At 47.0% G+C, this 19134-nt stretch overlaps 1 protein-coding gene across 2 annotated transcripts; it reads right to left on the bottom strand.

The window, feature by feature from the left end:
• Nucleotides 1-1579: 1579 nt before the first annotated feature.
• Nucleotides 1580-14528, bottom strand: LOC115653205 (glyoxylate reductase/hydroxypyruvate reductase-like). 2 transcript variants are annotated; one of them, XM_030566120.1, is made up of 9 exons: nt 14399-14527; nt 10199-10329; nt 9064-9136; nt 8439-8555; nt 7611-7699; nt 5938-6042; nt 4756-4891; nt 3734-3864; nt 1580-1874 (listed from the first exon to the last, which is right to left on the bottom strand). In XM_030566120.1, exons 1-9 carry the CDS (start codon nt 14461-14463, stop codon nt 1753-1755), a joined length of 969 nt encoding a protein of 322 aa, XP_030421980.1. In that variant the 5' UTR covers nt 14464-14527; the 3' UTR covers nt 1580-1752. The 2 variants fall into 2 exon arrangements, with proteins under 2 accessions (XP_030421980.1, XP_030421981.1); XM_030566121.1 differs by lacking the exon at nt 5938-6042 and having other exon boundaries at nt 14399-14528.
• Between the last annotated feature and the right edge of the window lie 4606 nt (nt 14529-19134).

Below are 19134 nucleotides of genomic sequence, written 5' to 3'. Positions count from 1 at the left end.
TCTTTCCCACATGCTCAGGGTTTAGCTGATCGCCATATTTGGGGTAGGGAGGGAATTTTCCTCCAGGGCAGATTGGCAGAGGCCCTGGAGGTTTTTCGCCTTCCCCTGCAGCGTGGGGCATGGGTCACTTGCTGGTGGATTCTCTGCAGCTTGAGGTCTTCAAACCACAATTTGAAGACTTCAATAACTCAGGCATAGGTTAGGGGTTTGTTATAGAAGTGGATGGATAGGGTTCTGTGGCCTGCTTTGTGCAGGGGGTTGGACTAGATGATCACACTGGTCCCTTCTGACCCTAGAATCTATGAACCTATGACAACCAATGGTGGTCTCAAAGCATGGGGAGCCCATTCAGGGAACAAATACATCTAAGGATCATGAATGGAGGAGCTTCAACACTATCAAATGGCCTCAAACAATCAGGAATGCCTTTAAATAGTGATGTCTCACACCAGAGTAGCTTCTGTCAAACAAGGATGCACCAGATCCACAGTCATCCTACAGGAATCCAACCTCCTATACCTATGAGCAGAAAACCACCTTTTGTCACTTTTTAGCTCTCTACATTAAAGGGGAGTTGAACACCCAGGCTGGGCAGACAGATGACAGAGCCAGGGGAATGGAATCTTCACCCAGGCCTTTGACTCAATAGTCAAAGCCCTGGGTCACTCATCATGAGACCTAGTTCCAGTTTCTTCTCTAGGAGGGATCTCTGAGCCAGAGCCAGGGATGCACTTTCCCCTGCAACAATCAGGACCTGCCTTTCCACTTTTTGCAACACTCCCCAAGGCAATTCAGAGGGTCAGAATCTAATTACACAATTGTATATAGTTAATTATATTATACCCACCCTGACTATGTGCCTCCATTTGACATCCCACTCTAAGGGATATGCAGACCTTCTCTAGGAAGAAGAATAAGAAAAACCTGCAGATCCCAGCCCATCCCATGTGCAGAAACTCATTCCTGGGAGACTTAATTTTCCTCTCACAACTATTCTGCGCACATGGGTTAAAGCAGAATTAATAGTTGCTGCATAGTAGGAAATGTTCTTATTGAAAATTCTGAATTTCATTGTGTTCAGCCACCTTTAGTTAACCCAGAGATTCAACTGCCTGAGCAGCCCCATTATGGAGGCATTTGACATATGCTAATGCGATACCTGCCATCTGGGCTGACAACCTGGAGACTGAACTGGGGACCCTCACTGCTAAAATCATGAGTCTCTACAACTTGAGCTACAGAGCTTTGCTCTCAAGTTGAGAGCGATAACAGACCCATATCCTCTGTAGATTAGACACGGAGGGGGGCAGGTAACATGCCGGCCATTGGGTCACATCTGACGTTAAGTACGATTAAGTCTTGCTTTATCAGATCCATAAAGCCACCCATCTGATTAGGATTGTTGCCTTCTTGTGAAAATGGGCCCAACTGTTCCAGGAAAGGGAGTGATTCTCTTTGATCTCTTGAGTTTCCATCCACATATGGTTATGTGCTCTCCAGAGTCTCACAAGCATTCAGTTTTTCTCTTAGAAATAGCACAATACACATACCGCTTCCACACAACCACCACACAACTGTGTGTTACTCAAGCCTGGTTTAATAAGTTCTACTTGCAGAACGACAGAGACACATACACCAACTTAACAGCAGGAATGAGTCAGGATCTATTCTGCTTCTCTGGGCTAAGAGATAATGGTCATTTTTAAGGTAGGACCTGGCCTAGCTAGCGATGTTCTGGGGATTCTCTTCTCTTCACAGCTGGAGTTCACTTGGCATACTTTCCCCTTTCAAGCCAGCCAGGAGGTTGTTAGCAGACAGCACAGACATGGCGCTTCTGGTGGCATAGGTAGCACTTCCAATGTGAGGCAAAATCACTATACGGGGGGAGAGAAGACATACTTCAGAGATTGGTCTGTGCACCAAAGCAGTATGCTTGTTACTCTAGCATGTACACTTCGATTTTATGGTGGCTCTCTTGTACCACTTCTCTGTAACTAGTCTCCATGTGGGATGGGTCTGAAAAGTTCAGTTGAGCTAATGCACCAGCTATGAAGTAACATGGGAGAAGAGTTTTGTGGCTTTATCCTAGTCACCATGGGTGAAATCCTGGCCTCACTGATGCCAATGGCAGTTTTCCCCCGACTTCAATGGGGCCAGGATTTTACCCCAGGTTTCCAGAATTACATCATCTCCGCAAACTATGGTCTATTAGCAGTGCTGGCTGTAGCTTCACGAGTTAACAGAAGAGCAAGGAGTTTCCAGTCAGAGAGAGTGAAAGCCAACTCCAGAGTGTCTTTGCTTTTGTTGGTGTCATAGCTACATGCCAGATGAGTTTGGTATCCGAGCAGCTCTGTCAATGAAATTAATAATACATTTTAAAGCTTAATGCTTTTAAAGGGGAGATGGAAAGCATTTGTGATCTTGTACCCTTTATGTAGTATAAAAGCTACCTCTTTACAACTAATGGGGCATTCCCTTCTTCCCCATTCATCTATGTTAGGACCTCTTGTTCCTAACATAGAATCATAGGACTGGAAGAGACCTCAATAAGTTATCTAGACCAGTCCCCTACACTCACGGCAGGGCTAAGTATTATCTAGACCATCCCTGACAGGTGTTTGGGGATTTTTAAGAGCAGGTTGGACAATGATGGAGATTCCACCACCCCCTGGGCAATTTATTCCTGTGCTTAACCACCCTGACAGTTAGGAAGTTTTTCCTAATGTCCAGCCTAAACTGCCCTTGCTGCAATTTAAGCCCATTGCTGCTGCTTCTATCCTCAAAGGTTCAGAAGAACAATTTTTGTCCCTTGTCCTTGTAACAACAGTTATGTCCCCTCTCAGTCTTCTCTTCTCCAGACTAAACAGACCCAATCTAACATCTCACTGTTTGACAAGAACAGAGGACTGGAAGGGTATTCCTGGTTCACTAACTCAGGTCCCCTGCTTGTATGAGGTGAATTAAAAAATACTATTTCTTTTGTTTTTTACAGTGCAAATATTTATAATAAAAAAGAAATATAAAGTGAGCATGGTACACTTTCTAGTCCGTGCTGTAACTGAAATCAATATACTTGAAAATGTAGAAAACATCCACAAATATTTAAATAAATGGTATTCTATTATCACTTTAATCACACAATTAATCGTGATTAATTTTTTTTATTGGCTTGACAGCTCTACTAACATGCTCATCACCTTGGTATCTGAGCAGTAAGGTCCCAATCCATTGACGTTAAGGAGACTATTCGTGCTCAAAGCAGGGCAACGTGCTTAAGTCCTTTGCTGAAATGGGGTCTAAGTTCTCAGCGGATGGAGTACTGAGATCAGTCAGTGAGATGTTTACAAATAAGCAAACACATTTGAATTAATTAAAATCTGGACTGAATTTAATTAACATACTCAGCTGACAAGGTTTTCCCTCCTCAATGCCCCTCTACCACATTGCCTTGCTATGGCTCAGTGCTACGAGCAGCTTACTTAAGCATACATGGTTTGGCTTTCTCTGCTTATGACTAATTAGCCCCTCATCTTAAATCCTTGCTAGACACAAACCATGCCAAGCTCCCCAGGACTGAAATTCCTCGTCAGGTCAGTGTGGCAAACAGAATAGCAAGAATAACAGGAGCCCCCTGCTCTAGCCAATGGAAGCCACTGCCTCCCCATCAGAAGTGCAAGAAGTGGAATGTATGAGAAGGTGCAAACAGCCGCTGTTTGCAAAGATGGTGGCTTACCACAGTTCTTCAGGGAAAGGAGAGGGTGATCTGTAGGCAGCGGCTCTGGGGTTGCGACATCCAGACCAGCAGCTGCAATCTGGCCACTAACCAAAGCCTGGTACAGGTCTTCCTGGTTCACCACCGCTCCCCTAAGAAACACAGTTTAAGCTATACAAGAGCTAGGTATTGTCACTAGTAGGCCAGACAAGCATGGGACACAAACACTCCCATGTGCTTAACTTTACACACTCTAGTCGTCCTACCGGCTTCAGTGGAACGACTCACCTGCCTGAGCGTTTGCCCCACCAGCCTTAGGCAGGAAAAGTCAGTTCTGTATGTCACTGTGTGCCCGTTGTTCACACCACTAACAAGCAGGTTCTGCTTAACTGCTCTCTCGATGCTCTGCAACAGGTTATCATAACAGTCACTGTAGCCAGGTACAAACCCGGCTGTGGTGTCCCATTGCATTGGAACCCTATTTGGGCACACATAATTTGAACTGTGCTTAAGCACAGTTTTAACCCTCAGCTGTAACATCCATGTAGATGGGACCGTAGCATCTGGCCAATTCCCAGGCAGCTCCTATCTTCCATGGTGACAGCGCGCGTACCCATTCCTGGGAGAAAGGCCGTTTGATTATCACCAACACAAACAAAGCTTTTCCACCATGGAGAATGACCACAGCCACTTCCTCCCATTAAAGAGAGAATCCAAGATGGCGCCCACTTTGCAGCTTTTAGAGTGGCAATAATCCCATGATATTCCTAGACTCCACTCTAAGGGGGAGAAAAGTTACTTTCTGGTGTACATTAATATATAGTATCCGTTTAAAAACCAGTCACAGCAGGCCAAGCTACATGGCTAGCAAGCCCGAGCTCAGAGTTGGTGCCACAAGCCAATACTTGCCCCTTATGGCTACTGCAATTTCAGCGTAATCCCTTGACATCCATAACACCCGTATATCAGTTACCTGAATATCGCCACCTTTTCCTTTTTCACCACAATCTAGTCTTGTTTAAGATGACAGTGAAGATTTTCACCTGCTTGTGTTGATGAACACAGACGTTTTCTTCATTCGGCTGAAGAAATCCTTGTTGCACATTCCTTTAGTGTCAGGAGTTAAGGAACAGGTAACAACAACAAAGTCTGACTCCTCTGCTAGCTTGGCAAGTGGGACTGGGGGAAAAAAAACCAAAAAAACCCACGTCATGAGTTTCCGGGTGGAGGCGGGGAGCAAAGGTGGGTCTCGTTTATTTTAACTAGTTTAGGAACTACCCAATGTCCATTAAATAGTCATCAGTGAAGGACTTCTGCTTCAGGAAGACCTTGCTAATCTCACCCCATGACTGGGTTACCAAACCCAAACAAAAACAACATATGAACAGCGTGCCATATTTTAAAGGACCTTTTAAAAAAAAATAGACAAGGTTTCATCAACCAAAAGAGGAAATTTACCCATGCTTAGCAAGTCAGTCTTCCACCTCAGAAGTGTCTGCATTGTGCATTTCTGGGGTGGCACACATTAGTTAGCAAAATATTACCATAATATTTTAAACAAACATTTAGAAGTTCTGTAAGGCCTGAAGACAGATTTGACAACTCTTTCAGCTTTCACCCAAGGATGGAAGGCGAGGAATAGGTAGAGTTCACTGGATTTACAAACCGAAAGATTGACCCCCAATAGAAATTGATTTTTTTGGAACCGTTTATTTTCCAAACGCAAGTCACAGCTTGTGTGTGCGTGTAAGATATAATTTTACTTTGCAGGCCAAAGTCTATCAATGAGTTTGAATATGCAGAAAGGCACAGTACAGAGCATGGGTATTATTATAGGAAGGAAAACAAATATTTGATGTAAATGTGATTATATCTGAAGAGTCTCATTTGGGAGTTGCTAGTTACTTCTAAGAGGTCTGGGATGAAATCTTGGCCCCACTGAAGTCAGTGGGCTCCGAATTTCACTCATGATATCGTCACCACTTTCAGTCAACAACATACTAGATGTGTTTGCGCTCTACACTCAAACACCAGCCACTCTGTGGGATCTTAATAATAATTCAGCACCACTACGCTATGCTTGAGGAAGCCTTCAAGTTTCCAATCACCACACCCGAGGACAAGATCTTCCCTGCGTCAATTCATTTGTACTGTTTGTTATTCTGCACTTACAAATAAAGTTTTGTTTCCAGAGCTGTCTTTCCAGTTTCATTTAGGTCTCTTACCAAAGTCGGCTTGAAACTCCACGGCGCTCTCCGGTTTTGGGCGACTTCCCGTATACAAAAATTTCTTGACCCCAAATGGCTTTAAACGGCGTGCCACTGCCTGTCCTAAAAACAAGAAGAGGTCACGTCTCTGTACACTAAGGGTATGTCTACACTACCCACCCGGGATCTATCGGCGATCGATTTATCACATCTAGTGTAGACGCGATAAAATCGATCCCCAATCACTCTGCCATTGACTCCCGAACTCCACATCGGCGAGAGACAGAAGCGGTGTCGATGGGGGAGCGGCAGCGGTTGACTCGCCGCCGTCCTCACGGCCAGGTAAATCAACCTAAGATACGCTGACTTCAGCTACGCTATTCGCGTAGCTGAAGTTGCGTATCTTAGGTCGACCCCCACCCAATGTAGACCTAGCCTTACATCATGCACTGCGGGAAGTAAACCACTAACCCTGCAATCTGACAGCCCAAAACTGAGTGTATGACTCCTGCATCTTTCGACAAGGCCACAGAACGCATCCACTGTTCACTCAACTGCAATGAAACCTGCCACTTTCATTAAGAGATTACTCTGACTGCACCAGTTAGGATCGTCTCTGAGGTTTCACATTCATTTTGGAGGCAACATGCTCTCATTCACTCCATGGGAAGTGAACGAATTTTCGATTGGTAAGGCGGCTGTAGCAAAGGGAATGATAGGACATCAAAATTTCACTTCAGATTTAGAGAGAAAATTTAAGGAAGGAAAAAAAAAATCCATTGACCAACTCCACAAGCTAACAGACAAGTCAGCACTCCCCGTGGCACCATGGACTTTGGGATATTTGCTTAACTGAAATAAAGCAAGAGAAAGTCCAGTTTGCTTTAGGAGCCCGATAAGGTGGAAATGTGAATGTTTTACAGCTTAAGGTCTAAGCCTGATTGCAATCGCACGCTGATTAGCAGGATGGAGAGATGGATTCCTGCTCAGTCAGCCTCTGGCTCCTGGGAGGGCAGGTGAATGGGGGAGTGTCCTCAGAATTTTTTGTCCTTTACAGTTCTCTATTTATTTTGCAATTTCTGTGAATGTGTCCAGCACCGCAAAGTTAAACACAAAGAATGAAGTAACTTGTGAATCCCCCACCTAACAGGTGAGAGCATAAATGTCTGCTCAGCAAAAGCCTGAGTGAACATAGGGGCTGAAAGTTACATCCAGGATTCATCGATTCTCTAACTAACAAGAAAGAGAACACTTCACTCCTGGGTTGTTCTCTGCAAGAAAGGGGGCTAGACACAAGTTCACATGCACACAAAAAACAGAGGCAAAGAGAAGAAACTTTCTGGCCGTGATAAAACTGAGAAAAATATTAAAGCTACAGAGAGTACACACTGGAGAGCTAAACATCTTCTTACTGATCACTGAGTTCATTATTTTAATCAACCGTTCTATTCCACGCAGATAGTTGTACCATGCTCATCACCATAGTATCTGAGCACCTTCCACTAGTGCATTAAGTAATGACAGCTGGCCTGTATCTGTTCTCTCATCCCCTCCCAGAGGGAGGGGTGCGTGCAGTGTCTTCTTTTGGAAAATTATATCTTACACACACACACATTGCTATGTCAGTCAACAGTGCTCCCAATATTGGGAGATAAATACTAGTATATAGCTACACAATACAATACACTCACCTATTCTTCCCAGCCCTATGATTCCTACAGAGCTATTGGACAGCCCGTACCCACACATCCACAGAGGCTTCCATGTTGTCCAACCACCACTACAAAAGGAAGTGAAATACAAACAGATGTTAGGCCGATTCCATTTTCCAGGCTGGCTTGGAGTCTGGATACGGACCCGACGAATGGCACAAATACTTCACAACTCCTGTGTCACATATTTAGCACCCTAGAAACAGAAATGAACAGGTCTGAATGGTGCTAGCATGAAGCGACAGGCTCTATAATGCTCCTGCTTTAAGTCACCTTTAGCATTACTTAGAGCAGCCTCAAGACTGATCTAACTTTTGTTCCACTCCCCACAGCCCCTTTGTGCAGTGTACTCTGGCCATAGTCCCAACATCCTTCCCACACTGGGAGCAGGGCCAGCGCAGGGCCCTTCCAGTTGCTCTCTTCTGGCCAAGGAGACCCCATGAACAGTCTAGGAGACTCTTCAGGAGGCCACTTTCACCTCCTTTAAGGCCCCACACACGCTCTAGCTGGATCACTGCCCAAGCAGGCAGAGTTATGCCTTAGATTTAGGACTTAAAACAGCCTCTTTGTTAAGGTGCAAGATAATTGTACTTAACTCACTGGGCTCATAGAACGATGTTGATCTCAGCTAGTCCAGTGCAAATCCAGAGTAACTGTAACTGCATCCATTGAAACTTCTCAGGGCAGAACTGCCTTTACTGTGGTGTATTCGGGTCCAGGATTGATCAAGCACAGTCTGTGGAGTTACTCCAGACTCTCAATGACGTGGCACAGCTCAGAAGTCAGCCCTAAATTGTAAATACTCACTTCTTCACTTCCTCCACTGACTCCGGCAGCCTGCGACATGTAGCTAAGAGTAAAGCTACCGAGAGCTCGGCCGTGGCGTCCGTCAGGATGTCCGGGGTGTATCCCACACGGATCCCACTGCAATTCAAACATAGCATTCCGGTCCCCAAGCGTTAACACGTGAAATGCTAGTTTGCATGTTTGTTTACATGTGGACGAAATCCTATTTGTATTACACTTCATTCTGCTGGGCATTTTTTCCATATAGGTTCTTCTATTACCATATTATCAGAGTACCAAGCAAATAATAATGAACCAATCATTGATCTCACAACCCCGCTGGGAGCTCAGGCAGTACTCTTATCCCCACTGTACAGACGGGAAACTGAGGCACAGAGAGAGACTGAGGGTCACGTTTTAAAAGCTATCTAGGGCCTGTGGTAGAACTGGGAACCGAACCAACGTTTCCCCCGAGTCCCAATGTAATGCCTTACCCCCAAACTGACCCATCCTCTGTTCCAGCTGGTTTCTCTCAATTAACAGTTCTCCATTTCTTGCACCCAAGAGAATGGCAGGGGACACAGCAAATAGCGGAAGAAAATGCCTTCCATAGTTAAGAGTTAGCACACAAAGGAGCAAACAATACCGCTTTTTAATTTCTTCTAGAGCCAGATGGTCAAAACCCGCAGACAATGTGCTGATTATTTTAAGGTTCGACCCTGCAAAACATGAAGACAGAACCCTCAAAACCTACAGAGCTTAAAAAGAATGAAACATAACAATAGAACAACGGAAAAATGAAAGGATTAAAAAAAAGTCTTACAATTACCGGCTTGTAATTGTCTGAATCTTTGGAATCTATTCTAACGATCAGAAACACCTAACAGGGCTGACACTAAAGGAAGTCAGCAAAACCGAAATACTACTTTTTCAGGCAGCTAACTCTGGACATTTGACAGTGTTTTGTGCATAGTCAGTTTCACTGTTTCCCCTTCACAGCTGATCAGTTTTCTCCTTCACTGAGATTTCACAGAGTTAGGCCAGAGTGACCATTATGGCCATCTGAGCTGATCTCATGTTAACACAGGCCAGGGAACATCGCCCAGTCATTTCTGCATCAAACTCATAACTTCTGCTGGACTAGAACAGATTTTTTTACAAGACACCTTGTAAACATTAACTGGGAAGGGAAGCAGAAAATCCCTTATAACTTTTAAAGGAATTGAAACCAAAATCAGGAGGATTTGCCAGAAATAGTATTTTTTTTAAATGCCAAAAACATCAAAGAAAGTTGACAGTGTCCCTTTAGCTAAGGAAAAGTCTCTTTAAAGATGCTGCCTCTCTATTCCTAGCTTCTTCTCTTTGACTGGGATGGGCACACGTCATTCTTTGGTGGTAATTTTCTGGGGAACTCTACGCTAGGCTGAGAAGTTTCTTCTTGCAGGGGAAAAAAACCACACACTCAAAAGGGACTGACAGTGAATTCTGGCTAGTGAGGTTCACTGGACCCTGAATTTCTGGCCAGTGAATACCAGGGACCTAGACACATCTCTTCGTGTCTTACAACTCCGTGCTGCCATGATGGAGGGACAGCGTGAGGTGGAATTGAAGCGGAGGATTCGTATTAATGCATGTCAGCAAAGGAAGGGTCAGCCAATTCGCTTCTCAGGGGTTGTGAAGGCGAGACACCAGGACAGAGAGCTGGGCAGCACAGATCCAATTCTGTATGTCCTCTCTTTTTTCGATGAGCCATTCACAAGACAGCCGCTGTCCATACCCACCTGCTGCATCAAGGACCTCTTTGTCTATCCGGTCAGACAAGAGACAGAGCAGACCATGCTTCCCAGCCACCCCTGCCAGCAATTCTGACCGCGGGATAGGTTCATCCGACTCCCATTGCTGGATGCTGCAGCTACAAGGATACATGAAAGTCACAAATCACATTAAAGCACAAGAAAGAGGCCCTCTTCAAGCCAGCGCTGCATACTGCCTCAGGTATTTGTACTGTGTTTGCCAAGGGAAGTCAACAAAATGGATTGAGAAACACGCTCTTATTTTAGGCAGGCAGATTAGGATTCCCTCCTTCCCTCCCTTGTGGATTTTCCTTTCACAAGCCCAGGACAGTGGTAAACAGTTACTAAAATACAGCCACATGATGTCCTGTGTAGCACACGCAAGCCACCTGTGAACTGGCACATGAAAGGTCATAAGAACGTAAGAACCGCCTTACCAGGTCAGACCAAAGGTCCATCTAGCCCAGTATCTGTCTACAGACAGTGGCCAATGTCAGGTGTCCCAGAGGGAGTGAACCTAACAGGCAATGATCAAGTGATCTCTCTCCTGCCATCCATCTCCATCCTCTGACAAACAGAGGCTAGGGACACCATTCCTTACCAATCCTGGCTAATAGCCATTAATGGACTTAACCACCATGAATTTATCCAGTTCTCTTTTAATGGCTGTTATAGTCCTAGCCTTCACAACCTCCTCAGGCAAGGAGTTCCACAAGTTGACTGTGCGCTGTGTGAAGAACATCCTTTTGTTTGTTTTAAACCTGCTGCCCATTAATTTCATTTGTTGACCCCTAGTTCTTGTATAATGGCAATAAGTAAACAACTTTTCCTTATCCACTTTTTCCACATCACTCATGATTTGATATACCTCTATCATATCCCCCCTTAGTCTCCTCTTTTCCAAGCTGAAGAGGCCTAGCCTCTTTAATCTTTTCTCGTATGGGACCCTCTCCAACCTCCTAATCATTTTAGTTGCCCTTCTCTGAACCTTTTCTAGTGCCAGTATATCTTTTTTCAGATGAGAAGACCACATCTGTACACAGTATTCGAGACGTGGGCGTACCATGGATTTACATAAGGGCAATAATATATTCTCAGTCTTATTCTCTATCCCCTTTTTAATGATTCCGTTGCCTTCTTGCAATAACGGCAGCAGCAGCAGGAGGAAGAATAGTGGCAGGATCTCTTCATGCGTAGAGCGAAGAACATTAGTCTTGCAATGACCTGACAACACGGGCACGCTGCTCGCTTGGAACACCTTCTGACCTCTGGCATCACTGTCAGCTTGTTCAAACCTTGCCTCCAGCCTGCATCAGCTGGGATCACTGCCTACGGGTCTGGTGGTCTTTGCACGGGCTGTCTAACGTGGCAAACTTGTTTTTTAAAACTTCAAATGGTACAGACACTAGGGCAGGTCAAGAACGTCCCCTTGGGCCTCAGCCTGGATGGTATCTGTGCTCAGAAGTGACCTGTCTTTCAGGGATCCCCCTCCGCAGGACTGCATCACCAGCCCTTACTGTGGAGAGTCCCCAGGTGCGGAACTGGCTTTCCCTTAACCTTTGCCCCAGTTCATCTTTCCACACTTTTAAATAGCAATGTAAACTTTTCCTGGGTCGCACTTGGCCTCTCTAGGTTCTTATAGGCTCCCCCATCACTGGAATATCTGAGCACCTCCTAATCAGCAATGAATTTATCGCCACAGCACCCCCATGAGGCAGGGAAGTATTATCATTGCCATTTTACAGATGGGAAAACTGAGTCACGGACAGACTAAGCGACTTTTCCGAGGTCACACAGGGAGTCTGCGCCCCTAGCCAGCCCCTTAATCACACAGACCTCATTGCCCACTCCTTTCTGAAGGCCTTGTTTTGGACGCTGGTCAATTTGCTCCTTTCATTTAAAGAGGGTGGTTTTTTACTGCTCTCGGGCAGCCCACGGTGCCCCAACAATGCTCTGTGAACACATTACTGCAGATCAATTTGGGGGCCTTCCACTTTACAGAAGGCCTGGAATGCCAATTTAAACAAAGACACCACACAGCCACTCACTGCCCATGCACTAGCATGCGTGTGTTGGGGGAGGGTCATTGCATTTCCATAACGCTAGTAACTGGCATTTCGCAATGTGAAAGTTGCTGGTTTTCTTAAAGAACAAACATGGGCACAAAACACAACGAAACTCCTTTTAGCACATTCGACGCATGAAACAACGCTGAGCTGTCAGAACCTGTGCACCAGGAGAAGGGAAATCCAGTGGCAGCCACACCAGAGCTGGGACAGGGGGTGGGGGTAGGAGGTTGATCTAAGGATAATGTCAATATCAATATCAAACTAAGGTTAAAAAATTCAAGAAACCCATAGCCAGAGAGAGGGAGGGAGGACATATAACAGGCCTCCATCTGCTCCCATTGATCTCCCTGGGGCAAAACTTAGGCCCTGATCCTACCAACACATAGGCATGGCCTTAATTTTATGCACTGATGTCAACTGGATTAGCCAGGTGCATAAAATTAAGGATATACACAAGTGTTTACACAATTGGAATTGAGACCTTTGCTGGCTATATTCTATGCATAGCACAGTTATTGTTATTTTAACATTTGCTTCTTGGAATCAAACGCACCGACCAGCATCAGAGATCAATGGTTTACAAAATATTTCTGCATTTATTTATTTATTTTTTTAAAGCGAAGTCTTTTCAAGTCATAGGAAGAGAAAGAGGGGTTCTGGGAAAATTTTTCAAACGTGCCACAAATCCCAACATCCAGGGGAGTTAGATATCTATCTCAGTGGAGCTGGGGGTCTAAGTGATTTAGGAGCCTAAATCCTACTGAAAGTCAGTGGGACTTAGAGACTTCAAAGGACAATATTTTCAGAAGTGCCTAAGACAAGAAGAGTGCAGCAGTTTGTTTCTTTCCTTGTAAATAGACACCAGCTTTCGGTCACCCAGGCCTCAGCCTCGGATGGATCATTTACAAGAAAAAAGAAATCACCACCCATCTACAAACACTTCTAAGCATCAAAGTTTGTCATGGAAATGGTCAGAAACAGAACTGCTGTAAAATAGGTGGCACCACAACAATCCACGTTCTAAACACCTGCCCCTTGCCCCATGGGGCACAGAACACGCCGCAGCGCAGGCTAGAATATCACTCTATGTCTGAAATAGGCTGTAAACTCTTCAGGGCTGGGTCTCTGTCTTTGAACCTGCAGCTGTAGTAAACTTGCAGAGTGACAAGTGATGAAATCAGCAACAATATTTGTACCCAAAACCTTAATTTCCCTGGTGGATGCTTCTCTCTAGAGCAGCAGCAGCAGAAGGTTCTTATTCTTAGGCCAGCAGCACCTGGGGGCAGAGGTGTCTTTCTGTGCAGTGTTTGTACAGCACCCAGCACCAGGGGCCATGACTGGTGCTGCTGCGCACCATGGCAAAACACAGAACACACAAGAAGGACCATTTGCCAAGGTGTTCATAGAAGATCAGAGCTGGAAGAGACCTCAGGAGATCTAGTCCAACCTCCTGCTCAAAGCAGGACCAATCCCCAAATGGCCCCCTCAAGGATTGAGCTCACAACCCTGGGTTTAGCAGGCCAATACCGGAACCACTGAGCTATGCCTCCCTCACCCTGCTGTTGATCTCAGCAATGGGAACAGGACGCCAGCACATTTCAGGGGACGATGCGCAGCCACTGGCATTGGTGAAGGACCCCTCGGCACCCAAGACACAGGCTTGGGATCTGCCTTTCCAGAAGCAGCGGCTAATTCTGGGTGCCCAGGCTGCCACTCCTCCGAGGGGCTGGGCGCTGCCCAGGCCTCCCAGCAGGGCCGGGGCTGCTCAGCACCGCTCAGGATCGAGCCCCGAGTCTGGCCCCCAACCCCAGCCCCCCCATGCGGGCAGCCCCCTGCCCCCGCAGAGTCCCACCAGCCCTCCCGCCGGGAACCCGCCCGGCCACCGAACCCGCCTGCTGCGAACGGGCCCGGCGGGCTCCCGGGGCGGCCGCACGTGGGGGGAGCCCAGCACCCGCCTGTGCCTGCAGCCCCCGCCCGGGGGAGGGGGGAACCGGGCCCGGGCCCCGCCGCCTGCAGCCCCCGCCCGGGGAAGGGGGGAACCGGGCCCGGGCCCCGCGGCCTGCAGCCCCCGCCCGGGGGAGGGGGGAACCGGGCTCCGCCGCTTGCGGTCCCCACTTACACGCCAGCCTGGCTCAGGGCCGCCAGCCCCTCGCGGGGGATCCGCCGGGTGACAAACACTTGCATCAGCCCGCAGCCACCGCGCCAGGCCGCCCCGACTTCCCTCGGCCCGGCTCTGGGCCGCGCCCCCCGCCCTCCAGCGCCGCCTCCTTCCCCGCCTGCGTGCGGCTGGCCCGGCCGGGCTGCCCGGGGAATGCCTGGAGCCGCGGGCGGGTGGTTTGGTGGGAGGGATCTGTGGGGACTTGGCCTCTGTCGGGATCGCGTGATGCACGCTCGGATCGCGAGCTGGAAAGCACAAGTGGGGCCTTCCATCCAAATTCTCTTTGCTGTTGTCAAAGATTCCCCCGCCCCCGAGAGGGGAAGCTTATTAAGATGCATCCCTGGTTCACAGTAAAGGAAAGCGATGAGCCCGCCAAAGGCGTGGCTGGAGGGGTGTGATGCCCCGCTTCAGAATGATCAAAGGAAGCGCGGTTGGACGCTGAGAATTGCAGGCTGACGAGCAATGCGTGGAGCGACTGCTCTAGCCTGTTTTAGGAAAGGGAGAGGAGGATCAGCTGTTTACATTCAAGAATAACATCGTGGGATGCAGAAACCAAGTCATCAAGTTACAAAAAATCCCGGTTCGATTGCTCCAGAGTCCAGAGCATGCACTGATCGGCTGGGGGGTTCAAAAAGAATCTCCCAGCACGACAAAGAATTGGTCAGTTGAATAGGAACATTAAGGGTTAGTTGTTTGTTCCTTCCTCTGAAACATCAGGTATTGGCCAGAGACAAGTTATCAGACCACTCCTGTGTTTCACACACTAAAGCTGCAAACAAGTCAAGAGGAGATAGTTGCATTTCTTTATGCCATCCTTATTTTCAGTAGCACACTGTGAAAGCTGGCTCAGCCCTCCTGCATGCAACAATGATGGGTCAGCAGGTGGCACCTTGACAGAACACAGCAGGGATTTCTGAACCCTGCTTCTGGGGCAGTCCTGGGCAATGGTTCTGTGTGTCCATTAACTTGCATTTATGGTGTCTCTGCTGTTATGTGAGCGGCATGTGCTGCTTCAGCTGGAGTTTGAACCATGGCATGCCTGCCAGAACACTCATAGGCTGTCACGGGCCTCAGGAGGTCATCTTGTCCAACCCCCTGCTCAAAGCAGAACCAATTCCCAGACAGATTTTTGCCTCAGATCCTTAAATGGCCCCCCCCCCAAGGATTGAATTTACAACCCTGGATTTAGCAGGCCAATGCTCAAACCACTGAGCTATCCCTTCCCCTGGAACACCAAGTGATAGGAACTAACTGACTTAACGTCTGCCCTGAGAAATCCCACTGCTTACAGAGTGGGGGCCAGGGATACAAGGCAGGGCAGAATTTGCTTCTACACAACTATCTAACGGATGAATTCTGCTCTTAGCAGCAGCAAAATAACTTGATTTGTCTCTAGTGGCTTCCATGGAGTTACTCTGGATTCACACTGTTGTCAGTGAGATCGGACTCGGTCCCCAACGAACCTATTTAACTAACCAGCAAACAAACAAGTAACAACAGGTTTTGCAGGCGGCCATTGCCTCATGATGTAGGGCCTCAGTGAGAGAGAGGTCTGATTGGATCGCTGAGCTGCTGGCTTAGATCCTGCACAACCTGGCCCAGTGCAGAGCCGGCTATTTCATGGACCACGTTGGCGCTATCCTATTGATCAGCTGGCACCTCCAAAATTGCAGTCAGGAGCAGCATTTCAGTTGCCCACAGGGAAAGCAGAGCTCTGCACACCATCAATAAAGGGCAAAATACCAGAAAGAAAATACATCTGGTTGGGGAGAGGCAGGGGGCGTGAAACCACCTCAGCTGCTTTCAGCCCAGAGCTGTTTGAAGACACCAAAGCAGCGTGCCTTGAAAGTCAGTGAGGAGAGGATGCTGCTAAGAGAAGCAGGAGCTCCCTGGGGATTTCTCATCTAACAGGGCCAGCCCTAGATAGATACCCTGATTGTGCAGCCACACCGTGGCAGGCCTTTGTTTTGTCAGCATTCATCCCAGCATGCAATGTAGCTCATCCCCCTCTCGATGGCCTGACTCCCCCTCCTTTGAACTGCGCAGTCCCAACCCTCTCCCAGGGGTTGAAATCTTCCCTGTCCATCTTCTCCTTGCTTGTGAGACTACCACAGACATGACAAGTGCCCTGTCCCCACCTCCTTCCCATCTCCCTAATGAGCATCCTCCTCCTGCCCAGTCCCAGTCTGCCCAAGGTTCCCTCACACTTTCCTTTGCACTGGGCTTTGCAAAGCTGGCATGCGAACATCATTGCTTCTCAGTGTCTAGGAGCTGCAATGCGCTCAGCACTGATAGCAGGGTGAGCCTGGGCCAGCGGGGTGTGGAGACATGGCATTCAGGGATGGAGATCTTCACAAATGCCAAAGGTTTGATTTCATCCATAAGAATATAAGAACAGCCATACTGGGTCAGACCAAAGGTCCATCTAGCCCAATATCCTGTCTTCCGACAGTGGCCAATGCCAGGTGCCCCAGAGGGAATAAACAGAACAGGGAATCATCAAGTGATCCATCCCATCACCCATTCCCAGCTTCTGGCAAACAGAGGCTAGGGACACCATCCTGGCTAATAGCCATTGCTGGACCTATCTTCCATGAACTTACCGAGTTCTTTTTTTGAACCCTGTTATAGTCTTGGCCTTCACAACATCCTCTGGCAAAGAGTTCCACAGGCTGACTGTGCGTTGTTTGAAGAAATACTTCCTTTTGTTTGTTTTAAACCTGCTGCCTATTAATTTAATTTGGTGACCCTGTAGTTCTTGTGTTATGAGAAGGAACAAATAACACTTCCTGATTTCCTTTCTCCACACAGTCATGATTTTATAGACCTCTATCATATCCCTCCCTTAGTCATCTCTTTTCCAAACTGACAAGTCCCAGTCTTATTAATATCTCCTCCTATGGAAGCTGTTCCATAACCCTAATCATTTTTGTTGCCCTTTTATGAACCTTTTCCAATTCCAATATATCTTTTTTGAGATGGGGCAACCACATCTGTACGCAGTATTCAAGATGTGGGTGTACCATGGATTTATATAGGGGCAATCTGGTATTTTCTGTCTTATTATCTATCCCTTTCTTAATGATTCCCCACATTCTGTTCACATTTTTGACTGGTACTGCACATTGAGTGGATGTTTTCAGAGGACTATCCACAGTGACTCCAAGATCTCTTTCTTCAGTGGTAACAGCTAATTTAGACTCCATCATTATAGATGTATAGTTGGGATTCTATGCATCCAAAGAAGTGAGCTGTAGCTCACAAAGCTCATGCTGAAATAAATGTGTTAGTCTCTAAGGTGCCACAAGTACTCCTGTTCTTTTTGCGGATACAGACTAACACGGCTGCTACTCTGAAAGTTGGGATAATGTTTTCCATTGTGCATTACTTTGCACTTATTGAATTTCATCTGCCATTTTGTTGCCCAGTCCCCCAGTTTTGTGAGATCCTTTTGTAGCTCTTCCCAGTCTGCCTGGGACTTAACTATCTTGAGTAGTTTTGTATCATCTGCAAATTTTGCAACCTCATTGTTCACTCCCTTTTCCAGATCATTTATGAATAGGTTGAATAGGACTGGTCCCAATACAGACTCATGGGGAACACCACTATTTACTTCTCTCCATTCTGAAAACTGACCATTTATTCCTACCCTTTGTTTCCAATCTTTTAACCAGTTACCAATCCATGAGAGGACCTTCCCTCTTATCCTATGACAGCTTACTTTGCTTAAGAGTCTTTGATGAGGGACTTTGTCAAAGCTTTCTGAAAATCTAAGTACACTAAATCCACTGGATCCCCCCTTGTCCACATGCTTGTTGACCCCCTCAAAGAATTCTAATAGATTGGTGAGGCATGATTTCCCTTTTAAAAACCATGTTGACTCTTCCCCAACAAATTATGTTCATCTATGTGTCTGACAATTTTGTTCTTTACTATAGTTTCAACCAGATTACCCAGTACAGAAGTCAGGCTTACTGGCCTGTAATTGCCATGATCACCTCTGGAGCCCTTTTTAAAAATTAGCATCACATTAGCTATCCTCCAGTCACCTGGTACAGAAACTGATATAAATGGTAGGTTACAAACTACAGTTAGTAGTTCTGCAATTTCACATTTGAGTTCCTTTAGAACTGTTGAGTGAATACCATCTGGTTCTGGTGACTTCTTATTGTTTAGTTTATTAATGGGTTCCAAAACCTCCTCTAATAACACCTCAATCTGCAACAGTTCCTTAGATTTGTCACCTAAAAAGAATGGCTCAGGTTTGGGCTGGGGTGGCTCTAGCTTTTTTGCCGGCCCAAGCATGGCAGTCAGGCTGCCTTTGGTGACTTGCATGCGGGAGGTCCCCGGTCTCACAGATTCGGCGGCTTGCCTGTGAGAGGTCTGCTGGTCCTGTGGCTTCAGCGTACCCGCTGCCAAATTGCCTCTGAATCCACAAGACCGGTGGACCTCCCACAGGCGCGCCGCTGAAGGCAGCCTGACTGCCTCCCTTCCAGGGACCGGCAGGCCGCCCCCCGCAGTTTGCTGCCCCAGGCATGCGCTTGGAGTGCTGGTGCCTGGAGCTGCCGCTGGGTTTGGGAATCTCCCACACATTCGCAGCTGTGAAGACCGATGCAAAGAACTAATTGAGTTTCTCTGCAATAGTCTTATCGTCCTTGAGTGCTTCTTTAGCATCTCGATTGTTCAGTGGCCCCACT

This window comes from Gopherus evgoodei, chromosome 6 (assembly GCF_007399415.2).
Source record: "Gopherus evgoodei ecotype Sinaloan lineage chromosome 6, rGopEvg1_v1.p, whole genome shotgun sequence".
NCBI classification, from domain to species: domain Eukaryota; kingdom Metazoa; phylum Chordata; order Testudines; family Testudinidae; genus Gopherus; species Gopherus evgoodei.
The sequence above is the reverse complement of the archived record's forward strand: the minus strand, read 5'-3'. Positions and strand labels throughout refer to the sequence as shown.